Raw genomic sequence first — 17149 nt, 5'->3', positions numbered from 1 at the left:
TTGTTTCCTTTCCTCACTGGGCTATTTTCCCTGTTGGTGCCCCTGGGCTTATAGCATCCTGCTTTTCCAACTAGGGTTATAGCTTAGCAGTTGATAATAAAAATAATAATAACTTATATGTATTCTATTCAATGACATTTCCACTGTGGCTTGTTAAAGTGTTGTTTGATTATGACATTTGATTTTTGTATAGGTTCGAGGTTTAAAAAAGCAGGACTCTAATTAAGTCTGCATTATAATATAAATTAAGAATTTGTACTAAAACCAATAAAGAGATAAAGACATAGATAAAACACAATAAACGTAATAATTTGAAGACAGCGATGAGCGAGCCGTTACAAAGATAACTCATCTGCTTACTACTACTGCTGTTTATTAAGCAACACAGGTGTTGCTATTATCGATGTTATTATAGTTTTACTGTTAAATGTGGATTTGAACATTATTATATTTATTATTGAGACCATAGGACATCATTACAACGTTTGAACGTAAGCAATATATCTATATCAGTATTTGCGACTAGAAATACTAACCAATAGCCTAAATTCGATTAGGTACCGGAACATCGTATAATTTCACTAATAGTGGAAGAAGGTTAATGTCTTTACTTATATTATGAACTGTGGCCCAATTAACTATAAAAGTAGTTCAAACCTATGAACTTGGAACCTTTTTAGTTCATTGGGACACTGAAAACCCACAGTATACAGACAAAACCACCTAAACTAAGGTTTCCACCCTAACCTAGGTGCCATATAATTACTTAACTAATTTGGTGGCTATGCCGTAGCCTATGTAGGGTGACAGCCAGATCCCGTAGAAAACGGGAATATTCTGAACTGTGGCCGTCGTTCTAAAAACGATTTTGGCGGGAGAAGCTAACTTAAAAAACCCACCTAACCTATGCTAAAAGCCGTATCCTTACCCAGGAGGGCTGCGCCCCCCCGGACCCCCCCTTACACAACACTTTCCTTACCTACGAGTACGACGGGAGAAGCTAACTTAAAAAACCCACCTAACCTATGCTAAAAGCCGTGTCCTTACCCAGGGGGCTGTGCCCCCCCCCCCCCCGGACCCCCCCTTACACAACATATTTAAGATCCGTAGACCATTTCCAAACGTTTTTATTCTATACAAGATAACAGTCGGAGCGATAATAAACAAATTAGGACGCTTGGCCGTAGTGCTACAAACTACCCGCTATGCCCCTTGCAGACTACCGTATTCTTAGCTTACCTTGGCCCAACGAACTACATTCACCCCCAAAAACTTCACAACTCAACCTAACCTAATTATTAAAGAATTAGTTCATAGAATTCACTGTAGATTGTATTTTGATCACTTTACCGATGGACGCGGGTAATTAGAAAGGACTCGGTGCACAGTATTTGACCTTTGCAGTTCCTAGTGACAGATGTGGGTAATTAGGAAGAGCTCAGTGGCACCCTATTTGACCTGGGTAATTACTGGAGCATTTTTTTTTATCCAGTCAGAAGCTGATGACCCAAAATTCAAGCATGATTTAGTGTTGCTTGGTCTTAGCACTCCAGACATGAAGATGGCAACATATCGCATCTACAGTAAGAGTGTTCTTCATCTTCTATGAGTCATGCCTTCATATAAGAAAGGATTGATAGGCAACTTCTCTGGCTATTGTATAAAATGTAATAGTGATGACATGCATCACGCTTCCACTTGGAAATCTTTAACAGTACTCAAAAAGAGTTTTAAAAGTTATTTCTCAATGTAGTGTTTGTAAAAGATATCTAAAGGGTACAATGTGTAGATAGTAAACATTAATTTTTATTAATCAGCTATGTTTGCCTATTCAAAACCTGTTTAACCCCACAAATAGCAATCCCTCTGTGCCTTTTTGACAAATTAATTCTACCCCCCCCCCTTTTTTATCCGACCCAGCCTCCTATTCGTTCTTCTTTGCCTAGTCCTAGTCTTGTCTGCCACCAAAAAAAAAGAAAAAAAAAAAAATTGTCGAAAAAGTGTAGAATGAAAGCACATGTACAGTAATCACTTGCCAAATTGCATTCACCTATCATCTATCCGCTCCCTTTGGTAACCGAGGGATTACTTTACTGTACAGCAATATACTTGCGTTTACATATTTAGATTTAGAATATTGAAAAAAGGGCTTAATTAGATTACTGAAAAATAGTGGAACACGTACAGTTGGCTTCAATAATTCTGGTACACTTCATGAGAAGCTAGGAATTCTTTCGACAGCCATACACTACACCAGGTAACGCTACATTTAGCAAAAAAGGTACTGTTAGCAATGCTGAGCTTGTAAATGCGTGATCAAAAGCATTTTTAGTAATCAAGCCAAGTGCTGTCAAACAAATATCTTTCTATACAGCACTTTGTAAAATTAATAAAAATGCTTTTGACCACATGTTTACAAGCTCAGTAACTTTCGTCTTACAGGGAGAGTTGCCAACAATTTCTCTTTTGCTAAATACAGCATCACCTGCAGCAATGTACAACTGTCAGACGTCTCCTTAACTTCCCGTGGATTGTACTGGAATTAATGAAGCCAGTCAACATAGCAAAGGAGCTAGTAGATGTAGATAATAAGAAATTGTGAGCGACTGAGCGACGGCATAGCAAAGACCGATTGAACTAAGTTCATTAGATAATTAAAGTCTGCCACAATACTTGCCCATGCAGTTGAATCGCGTAGCGCAACATGTACTGCTTGCTAAAACAGAGGAGTAATGAGATTTTAAATTGTGAGCAAAGTCAGTCGTGGCAACAAAAACCTTTGAGTTATTAAATACTGTAGTGTTAAGATAATTAAAGTCTGCCACAATACTTAACCATGCAGTTGAATTGCGTAATGCATCATGTACTGCTTGCCAAAACAGAGGAGTAATGAGATGTTAAATTGTGAGCGAAGTCAGTCGTGGCAACAAAAACCTTTGAGTTATTAAATACTGTAGTGTTAATTCGTAGGACCAACATACTTACGAAAAAGGGTGTTTGTAGTACGACGAATACGGTTACAAATGACTCCATAGAAAATTGGATGGAAAAGTCTTTTCCATGCATCCTGAAAGCCTGGTTTGTCATTCTACAAAGGCTCCGATGTTTCCTAAATTATATTGTTTTCTCATGCACCAATACCAAGAAATTATATTATGTACTCGACCTGCTACAAACTACCCAACTGTTTCACTAAATGGTATAAATGAGAAATTACTTATCTTTGCCTAGCCTTTGTGAAGTTTATACTCAGAAACTACCGTAGCTTGCAAATATTTGCCATTTTACCCTTGCTCCTTGACATGAAAACCTCTTTCCCAAATCTAATTTTACCTATAACGCAGTGTTGGCAACAGGTAAAGGGGTAACCGAGTGTATGAGCTGTCTTTTTAATTGCATAAGGATGATTAATGTAGTATATTTCTATATTTAGAAACTCTTTGGTCAATTGCTTACTTTTAGCAGTGATGTGATGAAAAAGTTTTTCTGCTTCTATATTCTGGTTATATGTCTCGTTCTAATCGAGTTCAATTAAACATTTAATATTCCAGGTCTATATTATTGCTATTATTAGATTTTTGGTTGGAAAAGTAGAATACTACGAGCCCAAGGGCTCTAACATGGAAAGTAGCCTGGTGAGGAAGGAATTGAATAGCAAATAAACTATATGCTGTACTGTAATGAATAAAAGAATATATAAGATTATAAGACCAATAACATTAAAATACATGAGTCATTTATAATCTATAAAACAAAACTTATGTCAGTGTGTTTAACATGAAGAATTGGTTGAAAAATTTCAAAATATGAATATTTAATATTTGTAATTTTGGCATGGTAAAAACCAAGAATAGTTACAGTGAAACCAAAATTTTCAATATTAAACTTAGCCGGTGATTATATAAGCTGCAACTCTGTTGCTCGACAGAAAACTCTACGTTAAAAATCCGCCAGCGATCGCAATGCAGGTAGGGGGTGTACTTCAACAGCGCCATCTGTCGTGCAGGTACTCAGTACTCAATGTAAACACAGACTCAATTTCCTCTTTGTCGGGCTACCGGCAAGACCTACTAATTCGCTGTTACTAACTGGATTTGTTTTCACAACTATTTGGTGAAGTACACTATTCTAGTTTTGAGCTTTCGCTATGCAGGTGTTTTATCTTCATCTCAAAACTTGAACTCGTTTTGGATAGATTTAATTATGGTGACAAAGAGAGTATGGACTCTCTTTCACTTTTAAATGGCCGACCCTTCCCTTAGACGGAAGTGTGTTTAGGTTTTTAGTATTTTTGCTTAACACGTTATAGATCTATATATTTTATATCTCTCCGCCTTTATTAGGCCTCTTCGATTAACTTACCATTTATTATAAACATATAAAAATAAATTTTTATGTTTTGTTTATATGCGACCTTTCCTGATAGTAGGCGGTCCTAACTTGGAACCGAAGTTAATCAACGTTGAGCCCGTTATATCGTATTTAGCCTTTAAAGAATTTAAAACTTTTTAAATGTAATGTTTTATGAAAGAATTTCTTTGATAGTCTTCGTACTGTTTTCAAAGATGAACTAACGTTTAGTTTTTTAGACTACGCAGTTGTTGACGTTCAGGACGTTCAACATGCGCTCTATCGTTACGATAGAGAGAGAGTGTATCACGGTTTCACTTTGCAGTAAGAGTAAATCGATTCTGACGTTTTGTTCATTCTTTCTTAGCTTAAATGTTTTAAATTCTAAATTAAAGGAACTTTTTATTTGGAAAACCTTTCAGTTTTTTCCTTTAGTCAAATAACATGTTTTTTTGACGATATATAATTGGGCTCTTCTCTTAGGTGCGAAATCAAAAGAGAAAGAGAGAGAGAGATAGAGACGGAGGGAGAGAGAGGAGAGAAAACGTTCCGTTCAAGCGGGTAACGTTGTTCTCGTGTTACTCTCGTCCCTAGTCTCTGTACGGGGAGGAAGGTAAAACGTTTCTAGGGTTTTATTCTTGTCCCCAGGCTATGTGCGGTGAGAGATTGTAAACGTAGTTTATTTGAACTAGTGTTTAGTCTCTTTCCCAGCCACTGAATTTTTTATCTTTATATATGTTTTCTGTTTTTTGCTAGTATTAATGAGCTGCATTATACGACTGATTTCGCAATTACTACCTTTTAATGAAGGGTAGAATTGCGTGTTTCAGGTAGAAATCAGTAAAAGTTTCGATTTCAGTGAAATAAGTGCAAAACAGAAAATCGATAAAGTGATAGGCGCAAAGTGTTACAGTGTTGCGTCCGAGGGTTCGTCTGTTCGTGCCTGTCGTTCACCTAGTCCGGGACCTCTTGCAAGCTCCCAAGCCCAGGGGAGAAGTAATGTCGAACGACTTATGGGTTCGAGAGGCCTTGATCAACGAACAGACGTTTTTCCCTCCGTGGTTTCGGGCGTATCTACCCAAGATCGCCCCACCCACACAAAGACGAGAGAGCCCATTTATTTCTCGTCTGCGGAAGAGGTTTCTCGTAAGAAACCAGGGACCAAGGTCTCGCGGCTTATTAAGCGCAAGTCGGTCCCTTCCGCGCAAGTCCAACGGCCCAGTTGTAGCCACTGGGTCAGTTCGGACTCGCTGCAGTCTTCCGACGACTGCTCACCTCCTAAGAGAGGCAAAGCGGTACCGCATCAGGCAGTCACACCGTCTGTTGCCGCACCTGCTCTTGTAGACCCTAAGTGGTCTTTGCTGCAGACCATGCAGTCTCAGTTAACGTCATTGATGCAGGACTTTCGTGCGGAGAAGGTTGACACCAACCTCTAGCCTACAACCAACCACGGTTGTGCGTCCTGTGGACGCTGAGGCGACCTTCTGCCGCACTCCAGCTGAGAGAGTCCCGCCACCCATGCGTTCCAGTGTACCCTGCCAGCCGCATGTTGACGTTCAGCGACGCACGGAACCTTCCGTTGACGTTCGCGAGGTACAACAACAGTCTAAGTTGTTTTGTTTTGACGCGGTGCGTCAACCTCCGCATTCTAGAGTTGTTTTGACTGCTCAGTCTAGACAGTCAAAGCAGTCTCGAGTGGACACTGTACGTCCTCACGCACCTGTTGTGGTTGACAGTTCAGTTGTTGACAGTTCACAGACTGTCAAGCAGTTACATGACGTTGCCTTCTGGTCTGCTACTAATGCTCCAGTGAGAGACTCACTGAAGTAACCTAGCTTTTATCGGACAAGGTTCCTGTAGATGAGGAAGTTGCTGTTCTCCCTCCTACTGATATTCCCTTGAGGACTCTGTCAGATGGAGAGGAGCCTTAAGCTGCTTAGCCTCCTATGGACTTTAATTAAATCATGATGATTTTTTTTTAAGGATCTTCGTCCGGTTCTTGTAACTGCTGCTCCTCGTTCGCCTAAACGTCAGAACTTACACTAGGCCTAGCTACTTCGAAGCCATTGTTTTTAAGCTAGTGCTCTCTCGCTCTCCTAGAGAGCGTTACGTTGGCTAGGCGACTGGTTTTTGCACCAGGAGGAGTTTTTAGGGATACAGCCTTTGATTTCCCTTCTTTTAAACTGGCTTATAGAGCGAGAGTCTGATATGACACGAGAGAAGTTCTCGGCTTGGGAGTTCATGCCTCTGCCCAGATAGACTTCTCAATTCTGGTAGACTCGCCCTGGCGCCTAGCCAGGAGACGCTCCAAGTTGTTTACAGGTCAACTTCTCAGCTTTTGTCAAGCCTTTGAAGTTTTGCTGTACTATTATGTCACACATAACAAGGCTTTCAGGGATGGTAAACGGTTCCGCCTCAGTCGCTAACCCCGTCTGTTGCCACACCTGCTCCCGTAGACCCTAAATGGGCTTTGCTGCAAGCCATGCAGTCCAAGCTTGCGTCCTTGATAGAGGACTTAAATGCGGAGAAGAACCTTCTGGCCAACAACCTTCCAACCGGTCGGTTGTGCGCCCTGTTGACGCTGAGGTAACCTACTCGCGTCTGCCAGTTGAGGTGGTTCCTCCTTCTGGCCAACAACCTTCCAACCGGTCGGTTGTGCGCCCTGTTGACGCTGAGGTAACCTACTCGCGTCTGCCAGTTGAGGTGGTTCCTCCACCGATGCAACCCAGTGTGGGTTGCCAGTCGCACGTTGACGTTAAGCGACGCTCGGAGGTGGTTGTTGACGTTCAGGACGTTCAACAACCAGCAGAGGTGACTTGTTGTGACGCAGTGCGTCAACCTCAGCAACCCGGTAGGGTGTTGACTGCACAACCCAGACGGTCTAGACAGTTTCGGGTTGACGCTGTACTTCTTCGCGCACCCATGGTTGTTGACAGTTCACAGACTGTGCAGCAGTTCCATGATATTGCGTCCGGCTCCGTCACGCATCCACCAGTGCGACCGGATTCAGCGAGTCAGACGTTGTCCACTCCGTTGCCGTTTTTCTCATCAATTTCGGATGAGGAACCCTCTGATGATGACGTTGTTGAACAAGACGATCAGCCCCCAGCCCTGCTATCCATCCAGAAGATGCTGAAGAAGGAACGCTGCTCAGTCAGGCTGTGGATGAGTCTGGTAGGGACACTGTCATCCGTGGATCAATTTGTGTCACTAGGAAGACTACACCTCCGTCCTCTTTTATACCATCTAGCTTTTCACTGGAAAAAGGACAAGACGCTAGAAGCGGTCTCGATCCCGGTTTCCGGAAAGATAAAGTCTTGTCTGACTTGGTGAAAGGACTATATCAACCTTAGAGAGGGTCTTCCCCTGACTGTTCAGACTCCCAACCACGTTCTCTTCTCGGACGCATCGGACGTAGGCTGGGGTGCGACATTAGACGGTCGGGAATGCTCGGGATTATGGAACTCGAGTCAAAGGACAATGCATTTCAACTGCAAGGAGCTACTGGCAGTACGTCTGGCCTGGAAAAGCTTCAGGTCTCTCCTTCAAGGCAAAGTGGTGGAGGTGAACTCGGACAACACCACGGCTTTGGCGTACATCTCCAAGCAAGGAGGGACCTACTCTCTGACGTTGTATGAGATTGCAAGGGACCTCCTCACCTGGTCAAAAGGTCTAGACATATCACTAGTAACGAGGTTCATCCAAGGCAACTTGAATGTCATGGCAGATTGTCTCAGTCGGAAGGGACAAATAATTCCAACAGAATGGACCCTCCACAAGGATGTATGCAAGAGACTTTGGGCCACCTGGGGCCAGCCAACCATAGATCTCTTCGCAACCTCGATGACCAAGAGGCTCCCAATATTTTGCTCACCAATCCCGGACCCAGCAGCAGTTCATATAGATGCCTTTCTACTAGATTGGTCACATCTAGATCTATATGCATTCCCTCCGTTCAAGATTGTCAACAAGGTACTGCAGAAGTTCGCCTCTCACGAAGGGACAAGGTTGACGCTAGTTGCTTCCCTCTGGCCCGCGAGAGAATGGTTCACCGAGGTACTTCGATGGCTAGTAGACGTTCCCAGAACACTTCCCCTAAGGGTGGACCTTCTACGTCAGCCACGCGTAAAGAAGGTACACCAAGGCCTCCACGCTCTTCGTCTGACTGCCTTCAGACTATCGAAAGACTCTCGAGAGCTAGAGGCTTTTCGAAGGAGGCAGCCAGAGCGATTGCTAGAGCAAGGAGAACATCCACCCTTAGAGTCTACCAATCGAAGTGGGAAATCTTCCGAAACTGGTGCAAGTCAGTATCCGTATCCTCGACCAGTACCTCTGTAACTCAAATAGCTGACTTCCTCTTATATCTGAGGAAAGAACGATCTCTTTCAGCTCCCACTATCAAGGGTTACAGAAGCATGTTGGCATCAGTCTTCCGTCACAGAGGCTTAGATCTTTCCAACAATAAAGATCTACAGGACCTCCTTAAGTCTTTTGAGACCACGAAGGAGCGTCGTTTGGTTACACCTGGTTGGAATTTAGACGTGGTACTAAGATTCCTTATGTCAGACAGGTTCGAACCGCTACAATCAGCCTCCCTGTAAGATCTCACCTTAAAGACTCTTTTCCTGGTATGCTTAGCCACAGCTAAAAGAGTCAGTGAGATTCATGCCTTCAGCAAGAACATCGGATTCTCATCCGAAACGGCTACATGTTCTACAACTTGGTTTTCTAGCCAAAAACGAGCTGCCTTCTCGGCCTTGGCCAATATCGTTCGATATTCCAAACTTATCGTATGGTTGGAAATGAACTAGAGTCTTATGCCCTGTAAGAGCTCTTAAGTTCTATTTAAAACGAACTAAACCTTTACGAGGCCCGTCTGAAGCTTTATGGTGTTCAGTTAAGAAACCATCTTTGCCTATGTCAAAGAATGCTTTATCCTATTTTATCAGACTGTTAATACGAGAAGCTCATTCCCATCTGAATGAGGAAGACCAAGCTTTGCTGAAGGTAAGGACACACGAAGTTAGAGCTGTCGCAACTTCCGTGGCCTTTAAACAAAATAGATCTCTGCAAAGTATAATCGACGCAACCTATTGGAAAAGCAAGTCAGTGTTCGCGTCTTTTTATCTTAAGAATGTCCAGTCTCTTTACGAGAACTGCTACACTCTGGGACCATTCGTAGCAACGAGTGCAGTAGTGGGTGAGGGCTCAACCACTACAATTCCCTAATTCCATAACCTTTTTAATCTTTCTCTTGAAATGTTTTATTATTGTTTTTGGGTTGTCCGGAAGGCTAAGAAGCCTTTCGCATCCTACTTGATTTGGCGGGTGGTCAAAGTCATTTCTTGAGAAGCGCCTAGATTAGAGGTTTTGATGAGGTCCTGTTGTATGGGTTGCAACCCTTGATACTTCAGATCCTAGGGGTCGCTCAGCATCCTAAGAGGATCGCGAGGCTCCGTAAGGAAGACGTACTTAAAAAGGCAGAGTAATTGTTCAAGTCGACTTCCTTACCAGGTACTTATTTATTTTATGTTTGTTATTTTGAATAACTGCTAAAATGAAATAAAAAATCCTTAGCTCATAATAATGTAAACAATTATTGCTGGTCTCTACCCACCCCCCTGGGTGTGAATCAGCTTATATAATCACCGGCTAAGTTTAATATTGAAAAATGTTATTTTTATAATAAAATAAATTTTTGAATATACTTACCCGGTGATTATATATTAAAGGACCCTCCCTTCCTCCCCAATAGAGACCCAGTAGAAAATTGAGTCTGTGTTTACATTGAGTACTGAGTACCTGCACGACAGATGGCGCTGTTGAAGTACACCCCCTACCTGCATTGCGATCGCTGGCGGATTTTTAACGTAGAGTTTTCTGTCGAGCAACAGAGTTGCAGCTTATATAATCACCGGGTAAGTATATTCAAAAATTTATTTTATTATAAAAATAACATTTTTCTATTGAGATCACTGGGTGTATTATTGCAACAGTAATTTTGATTACCTAAATATAATTCATGTACTCGATAATTCCAATTCATTAGTTTAAAATTTCAATGAAAAGCCAAGGGAAAACAGAACAAGGTTTACCTAATTAAAATAAATCCTAACTACACACCTATGTAAACAATGCTATCAAAACCAGTGCTTCACAAACTCATCTAAACTAGATAATCTATTTATCAATCTTTCCTCTTCAGACACTCAACTCCTCCCACCCCACATTTTGAATATTCTGACACCGCCCACCTTGACTTTAAGACCTGCTGGATTATACTCTAGCTATTGACTGGAATTAGAAGTATGTAGATAATCAAGCCTAAGTAGTGACAATAAAACAATAAGCCAGGCTAAGATTTTTGAAAATGGCAAAACTAAACATAAATATTCCGTAATTCATATGCTACCCAATACTTAGATAAGTGCAAGAGGCCATTTTCATTAAAATCTTGAGCTGTCTCCTACAAAACCACACAAAAATTCCAGATTGTTTTTGTTCGAAAAAAAGTTTGGAGCACTATCGTACATTTTCTACAACTCATTTATATGCTGTATTAAATATTATAAACCCAGTCCAGTGTTGGACTGAACCATGTAGTGGTTCCACTGCTTTGTGTGCAAGTCTTGAGGATGAAGCTTGCATTGAGGTGAGGATTGTGAATTTGGAGGTTCCCTGCAGTGGGGCCAGATGTTAGGCTGTCGAGGTTTCCCCCTGCAGTCTGACATTGAACAATTGAGCAGAGTTATTTGTAATTTTTGGCTCTTGCCCAGGCCTTCATCTTGCCTTAATAATTTCTCTTGGTATCCCCTTTGTTCCTTATTCTCTATTGAGGAACATCAAATAGTTGTCAAGTAGGATTGAAAGCTATACAATAAAAAAATTATGGAAGCAGAGATTTGTTATAAATGTTTTTCATAGGGTAGGATATATTAGAATGTATCCCATTTAATAAAAATGATGGAGGGTGAAACAGATTAACTTACGTAGCCAAATGTTTATGTTCTTACCTGAGCAGATTGCAAAGATTCAGTTACTAAGTCAGCAACATGATTCAATGTTGCTATTTGCTATTCATCCTCCTCTATTGTGCCCTGTATTTGGAGAGGACAACCTGCTGTAAATGTCTCCTAATTTTTTTCAATAATATCCAATTAACCTCTTCACCTAGATTTTCAGATCAGGCATCAGGCACTTGTAAGTAATGGGCTTACATCTGTAAAACAGAAAATGCTTTCAAATTATCAAGTGAATAGCAATAGTTTATTTTACAAGGTTTTTATACTATACTTATAATAGTGTATCATGTTATATAATTTACATTTCAGATGTCTGGAGCACTGCTTTTACCAGCCTCAGGAGGGGCTAAGATCAGCCGCTTCTCAAAGAAGGCAATTCGATTTGCTTATCATGGTTGTGCAAATAGACCATTTTATCATATAGTTGTCATGGATGTAAGTACAGTACTTTGTTGTAAAATTTTTATGTACTATATTTTGCATTAATATTAATATTTTCACATGTGATAAAATGCTCTCATAACTTTAAAAATTCAAATTATGGTATCTTTTTTTTTCAAAAGTAATTTACCTTGTGAAGGCTATCATGGTCATTATACGACACTATGGTGCATATTGTGGCAGCCATATTGAATTAACCTGTCAAATATTTGTGGCAATTAATATGGATTTAATGACCTTTGAGCAGTCATCCTTTAGTGCTGTTTATGGAATAGTCTATGATAGAGATCAAAACTTTTAACAGCAGGGAAATTGTTGCGTTTTTTCATGTGCCTTCTATAATGACATTAGTTTCAGGTTCTACCGGATCTTACGTAACTTGAATGTACATGTAATGTAACATGTTTACAGAGTAGACTAGCTTTGTGCCAGCACAAGCTGTTCTTCATTAAGCATCTGTTATGGCATTACCTTTGGTTTGATAAACCATTGTAAATTTGACTGAAAATAAGAGAATTTTATCTGAATGATAGTAAGCTAATTATTTTAGAGTGGATATGTACTACATACTGTAATCATGTGTTAATTTTCAGAAAAAGAAGTCCCATACTGGTTTTGTCATTGAGCAGCTTGGAACGTATGATCCAATGGCCAACTCCCGTGGAGAAAAATTGTGCGCGCTCAATCTCGAAAGAGTTTCATATTGGATTGGAGAGGGAGCCGACATTTCTCAGTCATGCTCAGTTTTGTTTGGTAAGAACTTATCCTTACCTCTCACCATTTAGTTTTTAGTATAGAGAACAGCTTTTTGAGTTAAGGATTTATGACATTAGCTTATAAAAGTAATATAATTAATACTGGGTTGTTCTTACGCAAATACAAACACTCGTCCTTTAGTAGGGGTATGATTTCAGCTAAGGTTGGAAATGGCCATTGAACTTGACAAGGTTCTGGCTGCTACTGGTAATTACTGTTGGGAGCAGGGGAAGCCACGCCCCCTGCTAGCTCACCAAGCTGCACAGACGTGTACTCTCTTACCAACCAATTTTTCTATTACTAATTTCTCTTTTTCTTCGGCTTCTAGAATTAGAGGGAAACACGATGTCATGCGGAAGTGCCCAAGTCTGCTGGATAGGCACTGCGGCACCTTTATGAGCAGGGTTGAGGTGGACCCTCACCCTTTATGTCCGACTAGCTTAGGGTACTGCTGCATCTCATGTGAGGAGAGCATTGGTCAAGGTTTCATGGTAGGAGGAAGAAGGGAACCAGAGTGACTCTTCCTTGAAGTCGAGAAAGTCTTCGAGGTTACGACTTCTGACTTTCGAAACTAGCAGCTCTGGCCCTTCTTCACTTTCCTCTTCAGAGGACCGGCAGAAAAAGTGGTGACATTGCTAACCAGGAGCAAGTTTCCGAGGCGGTAGATCCCCCTGCTTCCCTTAGCGAAGCAGAGTGGTCTCCAGTTGGGGAGGAGGTCCAGCCTTTTGTTCCAGCAGGTGTGGAGGATAGGTTGTAAGTTACTCTGCTTGTCCCTGCGCCTGCGGGCACTGGCCCCTGGGTGAATGGCTTGTGCTGGCCCGTACCTTCTCCCAAGAGAGAGGTTCCGCTGGGAAGAGGATATCAGCAGTCGAGTCCCAACCTCATGCTCTATCTTCAAGTTGGTTCTGGCCATTGAATTTACTACAGCTGAAGCTCTTTGCCACGTGGATGAGAGACACCCTTGCACGCCAACCACCTCTTTGCTTGCATTGGATGTTGATGCCATGTGCACTAGGGACGTTGGGATGTTGCGGGGTATATTGTTCTCTCCGGCTTGTCATAGTCAGATTACTGTGTACTCACCCAATTGTCGATGGACAAGGTTGTAATTCTACGGGGGCAGAGCCTTGGACAGTAGAAGTCCTACGTGTAGGATACCGTCTCTTGTTCAACTGTTTCTAATACAGAAGCTTTTGGAAGGCTGGAGGCCAGTCATTGACCTGTCCCATCTGAACAAGTTTGTCATGCAGAAGTTCAAAATGGAGACGCCAAACATGGTCCTGCAGGCAATACGACAAAACTTCTTGCTGTCCATAGATCTGATGCACACTTATATCCAGAATTCGATTCACTGGAACTTCAGAAAGCACCTTCGGTTCATCTTAGGAATGAGACAATTCCAATTTTACTTCCTTTGTTTTGGACTATCCATGTCCCCTAAGGTGTTCCAACTGGAGTCAGCTTGAACATACATGATGGGTTTAGGAAATCTCTGGTATCTCAATGATTGGCTTCTGTTGGAAGATTCAGCGACCTAACTTCTGACCCATAGGAACTTCTTGAGTTTTGTCGGGATCTGGGGATCCTGATAAGTTAAGAGGAGTCTGATCTCATCCCAAGTCAACAGATTGTTTACTTGGGAATGAGAATAGACAGTCCCAGCTAGAGTCTTTCCATCACAAGGCAGGCTGCAGAGGTTAATTAGGGTGGAAGCGCCCTTCTTATCCCACGATTCCCTCACACCCAAGCAGTGGCAGAGACTGCTAGGACATTAACTTGCTAGAGAATCTGGCCCCGCATAGGTGGTTACATCTTCACTTAGCACAGTGGGCCGTGAGGACCAGCTGGCAGGAGATGTTAGACCCATCGAACGAGCTAGTAAGAGTGACACTGGAGGTCTGAGCAGATGTCTTGGTGGCTTCAGAAGAACATGTTAGCATGCACCACCCAGTAGGATCATTCTCCAGAGTTACTCCTTTCTTAAGACCTGTCCAGAGAGGGATGAGGATTTCATACTTCAAGGCAATCCCCTTTAGATCTATGGAAGGAAGAAGACAAATGATTTTGCATAAACATGCTTGAATTGAAGGTGGCGTACTTAGCTTTGATCCACTTTCAGGACATAATAAGAGATCACTCAGTAGTATTGATTAGCGACAACACAACTGTAGTGGCTTGTGTCAACAAGCAACGAGATACTGTCTCACAGCCCCTTGGCCAGCTGGCAGTGAAAATGCACTCGTAGTCAACAGCCAATGCGATATCACTGTATCCCTATTAGCATGGTTCATTTTGAGAAGAAAGAATGTTACTGCAGATAATCTGAGTTGTTGGGGTCAAATTGCGGCGTTGGAATGGTCTTTGAATCCTCTAGTAGTGAGGGAACGCCTTACTTCGTAGGGCTCACCGGCAATAGACATATTTGCCACTCACCTCAACACACTGGATGTCAATTGTTCGCCAGTGCTGGACCAAGTGGCTGTTCCAGAGGATGCATTTTAATATGCATGGACGGCCTCGACATCTATGTTTTTCTGCCATTCTGCCTTCTACGGAAGGTAATCAGCAGTCAAGACACCTAATCTCAGGATGACCGTAGTGGCAACGAGTTGGCCACAGGCGAAATGGTACTCGGATCTTCTCAGTCTCCGAACTGAGGTTCCAAGAGAGCTTCGAGCCTGGCACGATCTTCTATACCAACCGCATTTGGAGAGGTACCACAATGTATTGAACTGCGTGTCACAATCAGCTGAGCTTATAGGGAGCCACGGAACACACAATAGACCTCAGCCCCTCCTAGAGCTCATGAAGTCAGGGGGATTGGTTCCACCTTGGCCTTCAAGAAGAATCACTTAGTTGCCCGGTGTTGAAGGTAGGCATCTTGAAGAGGCAGACCACCTTCATGGCATACGTTTTCCATAAGACCCGTGGTAGCTGCCTAGGAAATGGTGTAGCGAGCCTCATTCATGAACAGGACAAGAAGCATCATGATTTTGTCTAAGATAGCAATTGCCTCATAAGTCTCGGGTACGAGTGAGAATGTGTAGCCTTTTTTTCTTCCTTTTCCCCTCCCTTAAGGTCAGTAGTTGTGAGACTATGGAGCTGGAATGGACACAGATAAAGGTGAGCACATTAGTGATGGATAGTTATTTTACTGATATAGAAGTGTATAATCTCCACACTCCTTTATTAGGGGGAGTGTTTGAGTTAAGGAAAATCCACTACTTTAAAATAGACCTTTACAGGGACAATGTTGCTACAGGTAAAAGATAAGTTCTTGTATGAAAAATCTCTGGGCTGTGACACAACGGTTCATTTAAACCTGGGTCAGGATGTGAAGCTCCTTTGCTCTGCTCTCTTTCCAGGACTGAGCATCGTGATCCCAGGTTGTAAGCCAGCCAGTTTGGCGAGCGTCTCGCTCCCTTCTAAGGATAACTCTGAAGATTTGTATTCGTGTGGGAACAAATCACAAATTTTAAAAGTAATTTGTATTTTTCCCAGTTTTAAAAACCTGAGTCCTTTAGGTTTCACTTACCACTGCAACCACTCCGCAAACCTAAAAAAAAATCAAAGTGAGGACTCGGCAAGTTGGCATAGGGGATGATCTTCCCTCACTCCCAATGGTAACTACAGTACTGGTAGCTGCCAGCACCTCTTTAATTTCTTCAGTGTCCGTTTCCACCTTTCACCGAAATCATACCCCTACTAAAGGACTCGGGTATGTATAGCTAGGGGAAATACAAATTACTTTTAAAATGTGATATTTGAAACAATCAACCATATTTTTCATTTTAGCATTGATATATTTGTAAACTAGGACTGCCCCATGGGAAGGGTGTAGTTACTGCCACCGTACATTCTGCGTGTCATAGAAAGCTACTTAAGGGATGGCTATTACCTTGCAGTCCTGCCAAATTATAAATCATACCCAATGCTTTTAGAGGGCGTATCTGGCAACCGAATCCTTCATGTAGGGATAACGGTTGGATAGAAGCTATTTGAAAATCAGAAGAGCACTGAAAAGTTGTTCTTCGGGTCATACTTGAATGGTTATAATCTTCAATATGCCTATATTTATGCCTAAATATGTCAGTATTTTATTGTTTAAACTATAACAAATTTTTCAGATAAATATTGAACACAAAAACTTGAGCAAGTGTTTTATATCTCATCTGAAAAAAAAAAATAAATATAAAAATGTAATAAATAAAATGGGATCATTCACTTACACATCAAATTTAATGGACAAAGGTTTTGTATGCAAGTCACCAGTGGTGCAGTTAACCGATTTTAGAACCAGCAGTGTGATGTAATACTAAGGATCATCATTTCTCTCGCTATTGTACTGAATTTCTCATGTGGATAACACAGTTTCAATGTTTTGAAATATTTACAGGCTTAGCTGGGCTTCTGCCTATCCATCCCCGAGCATACATGCAAGCATGGCGGAACAGGAGAAGTTCCGAAGAAGGAGAACCAGCTGCATCGACCTGAGGACTTCAATATAGCAGTTCTTAATGTACATTAGTCGAAAAGAGTTTTTGTTAGCCACCAATCTCTATATAAAAAGTTTACTTTAA

At 41.8% G+C, this 17149-nt stretch overlaps 1 protein-coding gene across 1 annotated transcript; it reads left to right on the top strand.

Annotated features, from left to right (window-relative positions):
* The first annotated feature begins 347 nt into the window (after positions 1-347).
* Positions 348-17149, top strand: mRpS16 (mitochondrial ribosomal protein S16). Its single transcript, XM_068365534.1, has 4 exons — positions 348-491; positions 11682-11807; positions 12407-12566; positions 16966-17149. The coding sequence occupies exons 2-4, from the start codon at positions 11682-11684 to the stop codon at positions 17061-17063; spliced, it is 384 nt and encodes a 127-aa protein (XP_068221635.1). The 5' UTR covers positions 348-491; the 3' UTR covers positions 17064-17149.

The sequence above is a fragment of the Palaemon carinicauda genome, chromosome 42 (genome assembly GCF_036898095.1).
Source record: "Palaemon carinicauda isolate YSFRI2023 chromosome 42, ASM3689809v2, whole genome shotgun sequence".
Lineage (NCBI taxonomy): Eukaryota > Metazoa > Arthropoda > Malacostraca > Decapoda > Palaemonidae > Palaemon > Palaemon carinicauda.
The sequence above is the reverse complement of the archived record's forward strand: the minus strand, read 5'-3'. Positions and strand labels throughout refer to the sequence as shown.

What these genes read in the sequence shown, in the direction of transcription:
- mRpS16 (XM_068365534.1), top strand. Translation starts at nt 11,682, where the DNA reads ATGTCTGGAGCACTGCTTTTACCAGCCTCAGGAGGGGCTAAGATCAGC. An exon ending in ATCATATAGTTGTCATGGAT is followed by an intron (nt 11,808 to 12,406) that starts GTAAGTACAGTA and finishes GTTAATTTTCAG; the next exon opens with AAAAAGAAGTCCCATACTGG. An exon ending in GTCATGCTCAGTTTTGTTTG is followed by an intron (nt 12,567 to 16,965) that starts GTAAGAACTTAT and finishes AAATATTTACAG; the next exon opens with GCTTAGCTGGGCTTCTGCCT.